Source organism: Microchirus variegatus, assembly GCF_963457635.1.
Source record: "Microchirus variegatus genome assembly, chromosome: 16".
Lineage (NCBI taxonomy): Eukaryota > Metazoa > Chordata > Actinopteri > Pleuronectiformes > Soleidae > Microchirus > Microchirus variegatus.
Window position 1 is genome coordinate 15,243,344 of NC_139817.1, and position 17,363 is coordinate 15,260,706.

A 17,363-nucleotide genomic window follows, 5' to 3' on the forward strand; every position below is an offset into this window, starting at 1 on the left:
CAACGCTGCTTCGGCTGCCTTCTTGATGGCCCATCCTTGTGTCGCCTGTGCGGCTCCTCTTGTTCCCGAGGACGGTCACGACCACTGCCCTCCTTGCCTCGGTCTCGAGCATTTGAGGGAGGGCCTCACTGAAAGCGCCTGCATGAACTGTGGCCTCCTGCCCTGGGGGCTAAAGGTGGCTAGGGTGGCGGAGATGGAGCGGGCGATGACTGACGACCCTTCCACCTTAACCGGTCTCCCCCCACATCAACCCGACCGTTCTCGGCGTCGGCGTGAGGGAGCTGCGGTGGTAGGTGCCCCCCCCAAGAAAAAGGGGAGGGGCGGGCTGTCCTCCAAGGTGGACGGTTTGGCGGCTGACATGGAGCAGATGAAGTCGCTCCTCCTGGCCCTTCAGCCTGGGACTACTGGGGTGCTGGCTGGGCTACAGCCTGGCCCTCCCTCGGAGAATGCGCCTATGATTGATGATGCCTTATCACTGGCCGCTTCATCCGGTCTCTTCCATGAGGCTGTTACAGAGGACGATGCCTCCCGCACATTGGGGGAGGCCTCTTGCTCTTCTGTTCAGAGCTCTCTGCAGGGGACAGCAGACACTTCCATGGGGGCCATCATGCGTATGGCTCTTGCTCGCCTACAGCTTGACGTTCCGCAGACTGACTCGGCGCAGGCTAGCGCCTTCTTCAGGCGCAACCCTGCCCCGACCACTTTCACTGTTCCTTCTTCAGGGGAATACCTGAAGGAGCTTCATGCCTGTTGGAGGGACACGAGGGCACTTTCTCATTTAACCTCAGATGCCCGAACCTTAGCCGCCATGCAGGATGCAGCACAGGTTGGGCTGGGGCGTATGCCGTCCGTTGAGCCAGCCATTGCCTCCCTCATTTTGGCTCCTGATGAGGCCTTGAGGCCAGATGCCAGATGTCCCCGACCACAGTGCAGGGTCACAGACGACCTTCTTTCGAAGGCCTATGATGCGGCAGCACGTATGGGTCGTATTGGGAACTCCCTCTCCCATCTACTGCTGAGCCTGTCAACCTCTCTGCAACAGGCTCAAGTGGATCCTTCACTGCAGAGTCTAAGCGATGCCTCTTTACAGGCATTCGCTTTCATGTCGAGAGAGTTAGGACGGACAATGTCCACTCTTGTCCAGACTCGCCGCCAGGTTTGGCTTGCTCAGTCGCCCCTGTCTGAATCATGTAGGAAGGTTCTTCGTGCTGTGCCAGTGGAACCAGGGGATCTTTTTGGCCCAGCTGCCTTGGAAGCACTGGAGAGGGCGGCCCAGGCCACGCAGACCAGGCAGCGGCTTTCTGGCCTTCGCAGAAGAGTCTCCACTCCTAGCAGGTCTAGGGGCCCCGCTGCTGTTCCCCGGCAGCACTCTCAGCCACCTGCTGGTGGCCTACGGAGGTCTCAGCGGCCTGCTCAGCAACCTGCTGACGGGTTTCGGGCCCCTGAGCGCCTGCCGTCTTGGCAGCCTCGTGCGCCGCAGCCTATCCGCCGTCCCCCCAGAGCCTCCGGAGGCCGGGGGGGCAGGCGCTAGGGGTGCGGGGCCGGCCGTCGGATGTTTTTCCCATCAGCAGCTCAGTTACTGGGCTGCCTGTACTTCAGACCCGTGGGTGGTTTCCACCTTGACCCGGGGGTACGAATTGCAGTTCCGACGCCGGCCCCTAGCCTTCGGCCGGGTCAATATGACTGTTGTCAGCGACCCGGCGAAGGCCTTAGCTCTAAGTCAGGAGTTGTCTGCCCTCCTGGCCAAGGGCGCAATCGAACCAGTGGACCCTCTGCTACGTCCCGGGGGGCTCTACTCAAGGTACTTTCTTGTGGCGAAGAAAGATGGCGGATTCCGTCCCATTCTCGACCTGAGGGGACTCAACAGGTTCCTGAAGGTTCTGCCTTTTCATATGCTGACTGTGTCAGACACGCTTCGTGTGGTTGCCAGGGGAGAGTGGTTCACCACTGTCGACCTGAGGGACGCATACTTCCATGTCCCAATTGCATTGCACCACCGGCACTTCCTCAGGTTTGCCTTCCGCGGACAGCATTTTCAGTTCAGGGTACTTCCCTTTGGTCTCTCCCTTTCCCCGAGAGTTTTCACCAGGGTTGTAGCAGCAGCTCTGGCACCCCTGCAGAAGCAGGGCATGAAGGTCCTGCCGTATTTGGACGACTGGCTGGTATGCGCACCGTCCCGACCCCAGGTGGCTCAGGATACAGCCCGGCTAATTATGCACGTGGGCCGGCTGGGCCTGAACGTGAATTTTCAAAAAAGCAGCCTGGACCCATCCCAACGGGTCATATACTTGGGGATGGTTCTGGACTCGGTAGCCATGATGGCCTCTCTGGCACCTCGGCGTGTGGACGATATCCTCCTCCGCCTCCCCCTCTTCAGGGTTGGCAGGATGGTGCCGTTTATTCAGTTCCTCCGGCTCTTGGGAAAGCTGACCGCTGCTTCGTCTGTCGTTCCCTTGGGCTTGCTGTCTCTGCGCCCTCTTCAAATGTGGCTGAACAACCTCCACTTGGACCCCAAGTGGCACGGTTACCGGAAGGTCAGGGTGTCTCGGCGGTGCCTCCTCTCTCTGTCCCCATGGGGACAGAGGGAGTTTCTGTCTATGGGCGTACCGATGGGAACTATTCCATCCCGCCGGGAGGTGGTCACAACCGACGCCTGCCTCTCGGGGTGGGGCGCGGTGTGGCAGGGCAGGACTGTCCAGGGTCGGTGGCCGGCCCAGCACCACATGCACATCAATACACTGGAGCTCCAAGCTGTGCAACTGGCACTCGTTCACTTTCTGCCTCAACTGGAAGGCAAACATGTGCTTGTTCGATCAGACAACAGGTCCACAGTTGCCCAGATCAACCACCAGGGGGGCACCCGGTCTGCACAACTACTCCGGCTATCTCGGAGCCTGTTGACTTGGGCATATCCCCGCCTGGCCAGTTTGCGAGCAGTCTTCATTCCGGGGGAACAGAACCAGGTCGCAGATTTTCTGTCACGACAAAAGCTCCCACCGGGGGAGTGGCAGCTCCACCCGCAGGTGGTGGAGATGATATGGGGTCTTTTTGGCAGGGCGGAAGTGGACCTCTTCGCCTCGGCGGAGTCGGCACATTGCCCCCTCTGGTTCTCCTGGATGGAGGTGACCAGCCCCCTCGGCCAGGACGCTTTGGCTCACGATTGGCCGCAGAGACCACTGTATGCTTTCCCGCCACTGCCCCTGATTCTTCCTACGCTCCAGCGGGTGCTTTTGCAGGGCCACAGACTCCTTCTGGTGGCCCCCTTTTGGCCAGGGAGACTCTGGTTTCCACTGCTGCGCAGCCTCTGCTGCAGCTCCCCATGGCGCCTCCCCTGCAGGAAGGACCTCCTTTCGCAGCGGCGGGGTCAGATTTGGCATCCGGATCCCGGTCGCCTCCAGCTCTGGGTTTGGCCGCTTCAGGGCCCGACCCTCTACTGAGGGAATGTACTGTGGGAGTCAGGGGTACTATTCTGAACGCCAGGGCCCCATCTACCCGGGTTCAGTATGAGAACAGGTGGAAGCTGTTCTCTGACTGGTGCAGGGATAAGACAGAAGACCCAGTGCGTTGCTCTGTGGCGACTGTTCTTGAGTTTCTGCAGTCTCTGCTGGATCGTGGTCGTTCTCATTCCACTTTGAGAGTCTATACAGCTGCTATTTCTTCCAGACATGAAATGGTCGAGGGTTCTACAGTAGGGTGCCACAGACTGGTGTCCCTCTTCCTTAAAGGGACACTGAGGCTGCGTCCTCCAAGGACCCTGAGGGCTCCAGCATGGGACTTGCCCCTGGTGCTGGAGGCCATGCGGTCACCTCCGTTTGAGCCTCTGACCCAAGTGGAGCTGAAATGGCTTTCTATGAAGGCTGCTTTTCTGCTCGCCATTACCTCCGCGAAGAGGGTCGGGGAGTTACATGCCCTGTCAGTGGCTGATACCTGCCTGCGATGGAACCCTGATGGTTCAGGTGTGGTCCTGTGGCCGAATGTGGCGTTCCTGCCCAAGGTGCTTTCACGTACGCATCTCAACCAGCCTATTCAGCTCGCACGCTTTGGCTCCCTGTCTGAGGAGGGTAGGTCGGAGCTGCTATGCCCGGTCCGGGCACTAGAGGCTTATGTTGCTGCTACGGCCGGTATACGGCGGTCGGAGCAGCTGTTTGTGTGTCATAGTGGCCCTAACAGAGGTTGTGCACTTTCCAAACAGAGGCTGTCCCACTGGGTTGTCGATGCCATCATGCAAGCCTATAAGGCCAGTGGCTGCCCCCCGCCATCCGGGGTGAGGTGCCACTCCACTAGAAGTGTCTCTACATCATGGGCGGCGCTGAGAGGGGTGCCCTTGGAGTCAATCTGTGCTGCGGCATCATGGACGTCGCCTGGCACATTTGCACGGTTTTATCGTGTCAACGTCGCTGCTCCCCATCCGATGGATGTGATCCTGCGTCTGAGCTCTACTGTCTCTGATGAGTGAGGTGGGTGTCGGATTCTTTGTGACCTTGTTGGTATGAGTCATCCAGTGCTTTAAGCACCGCCTCTGGCGGTCAGTAAGGATGAAATAGAACGAAAGTTACGAATGTAACTACGGTTCTATGAATCCTGGATGACCGCCAGAGCGTCCAGTCACTCAGAATCCTTGTGTTCTCGCGAGAAGATTCTGGGAACTGAGCCTCCGATGACACCGGAAGTTATAGCCTTCCCGGTGTCACGGGGAGGGTCACAAGTGACTATGTTGATATTAGGTACTCGAAATGCGCATGCGCGAGGTGGAGATATCCAGTGCTTTAAGCACCGCCTCTGGCGGTCATCCAGGATTCATAGAACCGTAGTTACATTCGTAACTTTCGATATCTGCTGTAATACCTACATTAAAAAAAACTTCACTGGCAAGGAAGAGTCTGGTTTACTTCATAAATATTGAACATTTCCACCTTTATTCGACACTTCCTGGGTCAAAACCTGGGTTCATAACCTGAACCCTAACCCTAACCCTAGAAACAGGGCTATACCTGACGCTGTGCTTGCCTCCCCACACTGCCGCACGGCACAGTACTCCCAGCGTATGTTAGGATTTGAGGTGTAGCACCAGGGCTTGTCGCTGATTCCTCCTGGGTTCCTGCAGCGATTGTCCGCGTCCTTCAGCTCGGGAATGACGTCCACGGACAGGCGGTGTTGGTGAGGAACCTGCGGGGACAAGACAAGGAAAGTGGTACGAGATGATGATCAACGAGAGGTCTCTTTGCTGAGCACAAAAGCTGTAGAAAAGTAGGACAAAAGAAATGAACTGCTGTTAGGAATCAGAATTTTTCCTTCAAAGATCATTTCATGGCCTTCTGGCTGTTGCTTATTTCTACCACTCGACAAAGAGACGACATCTGCGAGCCAGCTTCTGTGTCCAGGTGTTTCTGACTAAAGCATTTTCTGCTCTCTTCTGTTAAGTCTGGAGGGGGATAAACAGGAAACAGACCTGAATACGGCATAAGCAATGTTTGATCAATACATTTGCTGTCCTGGAGTGCATGTGCATTTAAGCTCCGGGATCTATTCTGGACTGACGGCTTTACCATAACATAGGATGTAAAAGCTCCTTAATGAAGGACATGATGGGGGGTTGTCGTGACGACTCTAACAACAAACACGTGGACGTCATCATGTTTCATGAGCTTTAGTCATCACGAGACCAACGGTCCGAGACGTACGGAGTTATGAGCTCAGTACATGTGCGGCTGGAGCTGAATAAGCTGGAGTAGCATTAGTATTATAGTACGTTAGCATTAGTACTATAGCACTAACACTACGTTAGTATGTTAAAAACAACAGTCCTGCACATGCATGTGTTCAAAATGTTTGAAATCAGCCTCACGTTGCCTTGTCTGTAGTCTGGTAGAAAGATTCCACAGCGACCTTATCCCAACCATGCTATCATTATTAGGGTTCGAGCACGACTGTGCAAGAACCCTATTGTAATTGAAAGAGTTATTAGGGTTCGAGCACGACTGTGCAAGAACCCTATTGTAATTGAAAGAGTTATTATTATTAGGGTTCGAGCACGACTGTGCAAGAACCCTATTGTAATTGAAAGAGTTATTATTAGGGTTCGAGCACGACTGTGCAAGAACCCTATTGTAATCGTAAGAGTTATTATTATTATTATTTTTCCCACGAAGAAAGTGCCTTTTTGAAGGCCTAAACGGATCTCAAACCTCGCGAATTTTTGGGACAACATCAGATCTAACTTAAATCGCCGAACCACAGTGGTTCGGTGAATGTGCGTCAAAAAATGGAAGTGGGCGGGGCTAAATACTGACGCAAAAAAGTGCTACTAGGTCAACTCCTGTCGGGAATAACGTACATGAACGAAACTTGGTACACACGTTCATTAGGTTGTGCCATGGGCAAAAGTCAATCACAAGTTTTCTGTGAAACCTACAGTAAGGCCGCCATTTTGGATTGAAGGCGAAAACGGAGGCGTTTTTGGCGAATTTACAGCATAACTTGCCGTAGATACCAAAATCTACAGTTTTTGAGCAATCACCTTCAAACTTGGCGAGGTCGATGTGGACCAGTTGAGGTACGATCTAATCTGAATTTTTTTTTGAAATATCGCATAGCGGACGTATTTGGTGGCGCCAAAGTTGGCGAAAATTCCAAATTTTCCCAACACGCAACGAAACGCTTATAACTTTGCGATGGAAGGTCACGTCGGTGCCAAACTTGCCATGATTGATGATGGGTAGTTGCTGAAGACACCTATGCAAAAATGATCACGTTTGAAACCATTGCCTCCTGGTGGTGGAAGAGAATATACAAAAAAAAAGTTTATTTACGATTTCGGTAATAACTTTTACAGAGTTTGTAAAAGTGTCACTCAAAATGACACTGAAACATTGAAAACACATGGTAGATGATGCGTGTTGAATATGATAGCGCATTCTTTAACGGTGTAGCAGCGTGGGCGGTGCAAAGTCGGATTTTTGCGACAAAAAAACAAACTCTTATAACTTTGCGAGTCCTGGTCCAAACTGAACCAAACTTCCTTGGATTGATGTTCCTCCAGCCCTGACGACGTCTACATGAAAATATTCAATTTCGAAAACAGCGCCTCCTGGTGGCAACAGAAATAATTTTCTTTGCTATTAAATCTATCTTGTCCTAGAGCTTTTGTGCTATCACCTTCAAACTTGGCGAGGTTAATGTGGACGAGTTGAGGATCAAAAGTTAGTGAAAGCTTTCTAAAATGTCGCACGGCGTACGAGATAGGGGGCGCTAAAGTTGGCAAACATTCTGATTTGTAAAGACAGACAACGAAACACTTATAACTTTGCGATGGAGGATCCAATGTCCTTCCCTGGATTGATGCCTTGGAGTAGTCTATATGACAATATTCAATGTCTTAACGACGCCCCCTGGTGGCAGCAGACTATGCCATCTACTGTGCAACACAAAAGAAACTGGTATAACTTTGTAAATCCTGTTCCAATCTGAACCAAACTTCCTTGGATTGATGACAGTCTGACCCTGAAAAAGTCTGTATGAAAATCTTCAATTTAAAAAACAGCGCCCCCTGGTTGCTGGATATAACATTACATATCACACTTTTTTATGCTGCTAAGACAGGGATCGTTGTATCATCCTCATACGTGATATGTGGGACCACAAAACCGCTCCGACCATGTCAGCAACAGATGACTTCCTGACAGGAAGTGGATCCGCCGCAACAGGAAGTAGAATGTAACTTTGCCATACATTGCCCGATCGCCACGAAACATGATATGTGAGTCAATAGAACTTCCCTGAACATGTTAATGGACACGCCTTTGACCAAACAGGAAGTCAGCCATTTTAAACAGGAAGTCCCCTGTAACTTTACCGTACATTGATCAATCTGCACGGAACTTGACACGTGAGACCAGGAACCTATCCTGGACATGTCTGCAAAAGCTAAACTCCAAACAGGAAGTGGAACGCCAAAACAGGAAGTAGAATTTAACTTTGCCGTACGTTGCGCTATCTCCACGAAACATTATATGTGTGTCAAGGGAACTTCCCTGAACATGTTAATAGACACGCTCTGACCCAACAGGAAGTAAGCCATTTTAACAGGAAGTGCCCTCTAACTTTACTGTACATTGACCGCTCTGCACGGAACTTGGTATGTGAGGCCAGGGACCTATCCTGAACACGCAAACAATGTCCTCCCGACAGAAAGTGTAACGCACTTAACAGGAAATAATATATGACTTTACTCCACAGCCCAACATCCGCACGGACGGCGCCAATTAGAACTACGACAGCAAGCAGCGAATGAACGAGAGACGAGATCAGGGCGCAAGCGACGAGGTGGGCGCGGGTCGCGACGTAGCGTCAAGCTCGAACCCGTTACCACCGCTTGCGGTGCTAGTTATTATTATTATTCTTCACACGAGGAATGTGCCTTTTTGAAGGCCTAAACGGATCCCAAACCTCGCGAATTTTTAGGACAACATCAGACCTAACTTAAATCGCCGAACCAAAGTGGTTCGGTGAATGTGCGTCAAAAAATGGAAGTGGGCGGGGCTTCAGAATGACGCAAAAATGTGCTACTAGGTCAACTCCTGTCGGGAATAACGTACATGAACGAAACTTGGTACACACGTTCATTAGGTTGTGCCATGGGCAAAAGTCAATCACAAGTTTTCTGTGAAACCTACAGGAAGGCCGCCATCTTGGATTGAAGGCGAAAACGGAGGCGTTTTTGGCGAATTTACAGCATAACTTGCCGTAGATACCAAAATCTACAGTTTTTGAGCAATCACCCTCAAACTTGGCGAGTTTGATGTGGACCAGTTGAGGTACGATCTAATCTGAAAAGTTTTTTGAAATATTGCATGGCGCACGAGATAGGTGGCGCCAAAGTTGGCGAAAATTCCAAATTTTCCCAACACGCAACGAAACGCTTATAACTTTGCGATGGAAGGTCAAGTCGGAGCCAAACTTGCCATGATTGATGATGGGTAGTTGCTGAAGACACCTATGCAAAAATGATCACGTTTGAAACCATCGCCTCCTGGTGGTGGAAGAGAATATACAAAAAAAAAGTTAATTTACAATTTCGGTAATAACTTTTACAGAGATTGTCGTATCCGACTCAAAATGACACTGAAACATTGAAAACACATGGTAGATGATGCGTGTTGAATATGACAGCGCATTCTTTAACGGTGTAGCGAGGTGCGAGGTGCAAAGTCGGATTTTTGCGACAAAAAAACAAACTCTTATAACTTTGCGAGTCCTGGTCCAAACTGAACCAAACTTCCTTGGATTGATGTTCCTCCAGCCCTGACAATGTCTATATGAAAATATTTAATTTCGAAAACAGTGCCCCCTGGTGGCAACAGAAAGAATTTTATTTGCTATAAAATCTATCTTGTCCTAGAGCTTTTGTGCTATCACCTTCAAACTTGGCGAGGTCAATGTGGACGAGTTGAGGATCAAATGTTATTCAAACTGTTTTAAAATGTCGCACGGCGTACGAGATAGGGGGCGCTAAAGTTGGCGATCATTCTGATGTTGACCAAATCTCTTATAACTTTGCATTGGAAGGTCAGATATGAACCAAACTTGCCGTGGTTCATGATCGATAGTTCTTAAAGATGATTATAAAAAAACGGTCACGTTCGGAAACAGCGCCTCTAGTGGTGAGAGGATTATTACCCAAAAAAAGTACATTTATGATGATAACTTTGTGAATCCTGTTCCGATTTGAACCAAACTTCCTTGGATCGATGACAGTCCGACCCTGAACAAGTCTACATGAAAATATTTAATTTCGAAAACAGCGCCCCCTGGTGGAAACAGAAAGAATTTTATTTGCTATAAAATCTATCTTGTCCTAGAGCTTTTCTGCTATCACCTTCAAACTTGGCGAGGTCAATGTGGACGAGTTGAGGATCAAATGTTATTGAAAGCTTTCTAAAATGTTCCACGGCGTACGAGATAGGGGGCGCTAAAGTTGGCAAACATTCTGATTTGTAAAGACAGACAACGAAACACTTATAACTTTGCGATGGAGGATCCAATGTCCTTCCCTGGATTGATGCCTTGGAGTAGTCTATATGACAATATTCAATGTCTTAACGACGCCCCCTGGTGGCAGCAGACTATGCCATCTACTGTGCAACACAAAAGAAACTGGTATAACTTTGTAAATCCTGTTCCAATCTGAACCAAACTTCCTTGGATTGATGACAGTCTTACCCTGAAAAAGTCTATATGAAAATCTTCAATTTAAAAAACAGCGCCCCCTGGTTGCTGGATATAACATTACATATCACACTTTTTTATGCTGCTATAACAGGGATTGTTGTATCATCCTCATACATGATATGTGGGACCACAAAACCGCTCCGACCATGTCAGCAACAGATTACTTCCTGACAGGAAGTGGATCCGCCGCAACAGGAAGTAGAATGTAACTTTGCCATCCATTGCCCGATCACCACAAAACATGATATGTGAGTCAATAGAACTTCCCTGAACATGTTAATGGACACGCCTTTGACCAAACAGGAAGTCAGCCATTTTAAACAGGAAGTCCCCTGTAACTTTACCGTACATTGATCAATCTGCACGGAACTTGACACGTGAGACCAGGAACCTATCCTGGACATGTCTGCAAAAGCTAAACTCCAAACAGGAAGTGGAACGCCAAAACAGGAAGTAGAATTTAACTTTGCCGTACGTTGCCCTATCTCCACGAAACATTATATGTGTGTCAAGGGAACTTCCCTGAACATGTTAATAGACACGCTCTGACCCAACAGGAAGTCAGCCATTTTAACAGGAAGTGCCCTCTAACTTTACTGTACATTGACCGCTCTGCACGGAACTTGGTATGTGAGGCCAGGGACCTATCCTGAACACGCAAACAATGACCTCCCGACAGAAAGTGTAACGCACTTAACAGGAAATAATATATGACTTTACTCCACAGCCCAACATCCGCACGGACGGCGCCAATTAGAACTACGACAGCAAGCAGCGAATGAACGAGAGACGAGATCAGGGCGCAAGCGACGAGGTGGGCGCGGGTCGCGACGTAGCGTCAAGCTCGAACCCGTTACCACCGCTTGCGGTGCTAGTTATTATTATTATTATTCTTCACACGAGGAATGTGCCTTTTTGAAGGCCTAAACGGATCCCAAACCACGCGAATTTTTGGGACAACATCAGACCTAACTTAAATCGCCGAACCAAAGTGGTTCGGTGAATGTGCGTCAAAAAATGGAAGTGGGCGGGGCTTCAGACTGACGCAAAAATGTGCTACTAGGTCAACTCCTGTCGGGAATAACGTACATGAACGAAACTTGGTACACACGTTCATTAGGTTGTGCCATGGGCAAAAGTCAATCACAAGTTTTCTGTGAAACCTACAGGAAGGCCGCCATCTTGGATTGAAGGCGAAAACGGAGGCGTTTTTGGCGAATTTACAGCATAACTTGCCGTAGATACCAAAATCTACAGTTTTTGAGCAATCACCCTCAAACTTGGCGAGGTTGATGTGGACCAGTTGAGGTACGATCTAATCTGAAAAGTTTTTTGAAATATTGCATGGCGCACGAGATAGGTGGCGCCAAAGTTGGCGAAAATTCCAAATTTTCCCAACACGCAACGAAACGCTTATAACTTTGCGATGGAAGATCAAGTCGGAGCCAAACTTGCCATGATTGATGATGGGTAGTTGCTGAAGACACCTATGCAAAAATGAACACGTTTGAAACCATCGCCTCCTGGTGGTGGAAGAGAATATACAAAAAAAAAGTTTATTTACGATTTCGGTAATAACTTTTACAGAGATTGTCGTATCTGACTCAAAATGACACTGAAACATTGAAAACACATGGTTGATGATGCGTGTTGAATATGATAGCGCATTGTTTAACGGTGTAGCGAGGTGCGAGGTGCAAAGTCGGATTATTGCGACAAAAAAACAAACTCTTATAACTTTGCGAGTCCTGGTCCAAACTGAACCAAACTTCCTTGGATTGATGTTCCTCCAGCCCTGACAATGTCTATATGAAAATATTCAATTTCGAAAACAGCGCCCCCTGGTGGAAACAGAAAGAATTTTATTTGCTATAAAATCTATCTTGTCCTAGAGCTTTTGTGCTATCACCTTCAAACTTGGCGAGGTCAATGTGGACAGGTAGAGGATCAAAAGTTGGTGAAAGCTTTCTAAAGTGTCGCACGGCGTACGAGATAGGGGGCGCTAAAGTTGGCGATCATTCTGATGTTGACCAAATCTCTTATAACTTTGCATTGGAAGGTCAGATATGAACCAAACTTGCCGTGGTTCATGATCGATAGGTCTTAAAGACGAATATGAAAAAACGGTCACGTTCGGAAACAGCGCCTCTAGTGGTGAGAGTATTATTACCCAAAAAAAGTACATTTATGATGATAACTTTGTGGAACATGTTCCGATTTGAACCAAACTTCCTTGGATCGATGACAGTCCGACCCTGAACAAGTCTACATGAAAATATTCAATTTCGAAAACAGCGCCCCCTGGTGGAAACAGAAAGAATTTTATTTGCTATAAAATCTATCTTGTCCTAGAGCTTTTGTGCTATCACCTTCAAACTTGGCGAGGTCAATGTGGACAGGTAGAGGATCGAAAGTTGGTGAAAGCTTTCTAAAATGTCGCACGGCGTACGAGATAGGGGGCGCTAAAATTGGCGATCATTCTGATGTTGACCAAATCTCTTATAACTTTGCATTGGAAGGTCAGATATGAACCAAACTTGCCGTGGTTCATGATCGATAGGTCTTAAAGACGAATATGAAAAAACGGTCACGTTCAGAAACAGCGCCTCTAGTGGTGAGAGTATTATTACCCAAAAAAAGTACATTTATGATGATAACTTTGTGGAACATGTTCCGATTTGAACCAAACCTCCTTGGATCGATGACAGTATGGCCCTGAAAAAGTCCGTATGAAAATCTTCAATTTAAAAAACAGCGCCCCCGGTTGCTGGATATAACATTACATATCACACTTTTTTATGCTGCTATAACAGGGATTGTTGTATAATCCTCATACGTGATATGTGGGACCACAAAACCGCTCCGACCATGTCAGCAACAGATGACTTCCTGACAGGAAGTGGATCCGCCGCAACAGGAAGTAGAATGTAACTTTGCCATACATTGCCCGATCGCCACGAAACATGATATGTGAGTCAATAGAACTTCCCTGAACATGTTAATGGACACACCTTTGACCAAACAGGAAGTCAGCCATTTTAAACAGGAAGTCCCCTGTAACTTTACCGTACATTGATCAATCTGCACGGAACTTGTTATTATTATTATTCTTCACACGAGGAATGTGCCTTTTTGAAGGCCTAAACGGATCTCAAACCTCGCGAATTTTGGGGACAACATCAGACCTAACTTAAATCGCCGAACTAAAGTGGTTCGGTGAATGTGCGTCAAAAAATGGAAGTGGGCGGGGCTTCAGACTGACGCAAAAATGTGCTACTAGGTCAACTCCTGTCGGGAATAACGTACATGAACGAAACTTGGTACACACGTTCATTAGGTTGTGCCATGGGCAAAAGTCAATCACAAGTTTTCTGTGAAACCTACAGGAAGGCCGCCATTTTGGATTGAAGGCGAAAACGGAGGCGTTTTTGGCGAATTTACAGCATAACTTGCCGTAGATACCAAAATCTACAGTTTTTGAGTAATCACCTTCAAACTTGGCGAGGTCGATGTGGACCAGTTGAGGTACGATCTAATCTGAAAAGTTTTTTGAAATATTGCATGGCGCACGAGATAGGTGGCGCCAAAGTTGGCGAAAATTCCAAATTTTCCCAACACGCAACGAAACGCTTATAACTTTGCGATGGAAGGTCAAGTCGGAGCCAAACTTGCCATGATTGATGATGGGTAGTTGCTGAAGACACCTATGCAAAAATGATCACGTTTGAAACCATCGCCTCCTGGTGGTGGAAGAGAATATACAAAAAAAAAGTTTATTTACGATTTCAGTAATAACTTTTACAGAGATTGTCGTATCCGTCTCAAAATGACACTGAAACATTGAAAACACATGGTAGATGATGCGTGTTGAATATGACAGCGCATTGTTTAACGATGTAGCGAGGTGCGGGGTGCAAAGTCGGATTATTGCGACAAAAAAACAAACTCTTATAACTTTGCGAGTCCTGGTCCAAAATGAACCAAACTTCCTTGGATTGATGTTCCTCCAGCCCTGACAATGTCTATATGAAAATATTCAATTTCGAAAACAGCGCCCCCTGGTGGAAACAGAAAGAATTTTATTTGCTATAAAATCTATCTTGTCCTAGAGCTTTTGTGCTATCACCTTCAAACTTGGCGAGGTCAATGTGGACAGGTAGAGGATCAAAAGTTGGTGAAAGCTTTCTAAAATGTCGCACGGCGTACAAGATAGGGGGCGCTAAAGTTGGCGATCATTCTGATGTTGACCAAATCTCTTATAACTTTGCATTGGAAGGTCAGATATGAACCAAACTTGCCGTGGTTCATGATCGATAGGTCTTAAAGACGAATATGAAAAAACGGTCACGTTCGGAAACAGCGCCTCTAGTGGTGAGAGTATTATTACCCAAAAAAAGTACATTTATGATGATAACTTTGTGGAACATGTTCCGATTTGAAACAAACTTCCTTGGATCGATGACAGTCCGACCCTGAACAAGTCTACATGAAAATATTCAATTTCGAAAACAGCGCCCCCTGGTGGAAACAGAAAGAATTTTATTTGCTATAAAATCTATCTTGTCCTAGAGCTTTTGTGCTATCACCTTCAAACTTGGCGAGGTCAATGTGGACAGGTAGAGGATCAAAAGTTGGTGAAAGCTTTCTAAAATGTCGCACGGCGTACGAGATAGGGGGCGCTAAAGTTGGCGATCATTCTGATGTTGACCAAATCTCTTATAACTTTGCATTGGAAGGTCAGATATGAACCAAACGAGCCGTGGTTCATGATCGATAGGTCTTAAAGACGAATATGAAAAAACGGTCACGTTCAGAAACAGCGCCTCTAGTGGTGAGAGTATTATTACCCAAAAAAAGTACATTTATGATGATAACTTTGTGGAACATGTTCCGATTTGAACCAAACCTCCTTGGATCGATGACAGTATGGCCCTGAAAAAGTCCGTATGAAAATCTTCAATTTAAAAAACAGCGCCCCCTGGTTGCTGGATATAACATTACATATCACACTTTTTTATGCTGCTATAACAGGGATTGTTGTATAATCCTCATACGTGATATGTGGGACCACAAAACCGCTCCGACCATGTCAGCAACAGATGACTTCCTGACAGGAAGTGGATCCGCCGCAACAGGAAGTAGAATGTAACTTTGCCATACATTGCCCGATCGCCACGAAACATGATATGTGAGTCAATAGAACTTCCCTGAACATGTTAATGGACACACCTTTGACCAAACAGGAAGTCAGCCATTTTAAACAGGAAGTCCCCTGTAACTTTACCGTACATTGATCAATCTGCACGGAACTTGACACGTGAGACCAGGAACCTATCCTGAACATGTCTGCAAAAGCTGAACTCCAAACAGGAAGTGGAACGCCAAAACAGGAAGTAGAATGTAACTTTGCCGTTCGTTGCCCTATCTCCACGAAACATTATATGTGTGTCAAGGGAACTTCCCTGAACATGTTAATAGACACGCTCTGACCCAACAGGAAGTCAGCCATTTTAACAGGAAGTGCCCTCTAACTTTACTGTACATTGACCGCTCTGCATGGAACTTGGTATGTGAGGCCAGGGACCTATCCTGAACACGCAAACAATGTCCTCCCGACAGAAAGTGTAACGCACTTAACAGGAAATAATATATGACTTTACTCCACAGCCCAACATCCGCACGGACGGCGCCAATTAGAACTACGACAGCAAGCAGCGAATGAACGAGAGACGAGATCAGGGCGCAAGCGACGAGGTGGGCGCGGGTCGCGACGAAGCGTCAAGCTCGAACCCGTTACCACCGCTTGCGGTGCTAGTTATTATTATTATTATTAGGGTTCGAGCACGACTGTGCAAGAACCCTATTGTAATTGAAGGAGTTATTATTATTATTATTAGGGTTCGAGCACGACTGTGCAAGAACCCTATTGTAATTGAAAGAGTTATTAGGGTTCGAGCACGACTGTGCAAGAACCCTATTGTAATCGTAAGAGTTATTATTATTATTCTTCTTCACCAAAAAAAAGTGCCTTTTTGAAGGCCTAAACGGATCCGAAACCTCACGAATTTTCGGGACAACATCAGACCTTGCTAAAAATTTTGTAAAAAAGTGGTTCGGTGAATGTGCGTCAAAAAATGGAAGTGGGCGGGGCTTCAGACTGACGCAAAAAAGTGCTACTAGGTCAATTCCTGTCGGGAATAACGTACATGAACGAAACTTGGTACATACGTTCATTAGGTTGTGCCATGGGCAAAAGTCAATCACAAGTTTTCTGTGAAACCTACAGGAAGGCCGCCATCTTGGATTGAAGGCGAAAACGGAGGCGTTTTTGGCGAATTTACAGCATAACTTGCCGTAGATACCAAAATCTACAGTTTTTGAGCAATCGCCTTCAAACTTGGCGAGGTCGATGTGGACCAGTTGAGGTACGATCTAATCTGAAAAGTTTTTTGAAATCTTGCATGGCGCACGAGATAGGTGGCGCCAAAGTTGGCGAAAATTCCAAATTTTCCCAACACGCAACGAAACGCTTATAACTTTGCGATGGAAGGTCAAGTCGGAGCCAAACTTGCCATGATTGATGATGGGTAGTTGCTGAAGACACCTATGCAAAAATGATCACGTTTGAAACCATCGCCTCCTGGTGGTGGAAGAGAATATACAAAAAAAAAGTTAATTTACGATTTCGGTAATAACTTTTACAGAGATTGTCGTATCCGACTCAAAATGACACTGAAACATTGAAAACACATGGTAGATGATGCGTGTTGAATATGATAGCGCATTCTTTAACGGTGTAGCAGCGTGGGCGGAGCAAAGTCGGATTTTTGCGACAAAAAAACAAACTCTTATAACTTTGCGAGTCCTGGTCCAAACTGAACCAAACTTCCTTGGATTGATGTTCCTCCAGTCCTGACGACGTCTACATGAAAATATTCAATTTCGAAAACAGCGCCCCCTGGTGGCAACAGAAAGAATTTTATTTGCTATTAAATCTATCTTGTCCTAGAGCTTTTGTGCTATCACCTTCAAACTTGGCGAGGTTAATGTGGACGAGTTGAGGATCAAAAGTTAGTGAAAGCTTTCTAAAATGTCGCACGGCGTACGAGATAGGGGGCGCTAAAGTTGGCGATCAT

General features: G+C 47.4%; 1 protein-coding gene across 1 annotated transcript in view; it reads right to left on the minus strand.

Annotated features, from left to right (window-relative positions):
• The window catches only part of musk (muscle, skeletal, receptor tyrosine kinase), a 129,233-nt gene that overhangs the window by 14,028 nt on the left and 97,842 nt on the right, over positions 1-17,363 (minus strand). The window contains exon 13 of the mRNA XM_083902550.1: positions 4,992-5,166. Within this exon, the coding sequence (XP_083758676.1) occupies positions 4,992-5,166 (175 nt within the window). The remainder of the gene's footprint in view (positions 1-4,991; positions 5,167-17,363) is intronic.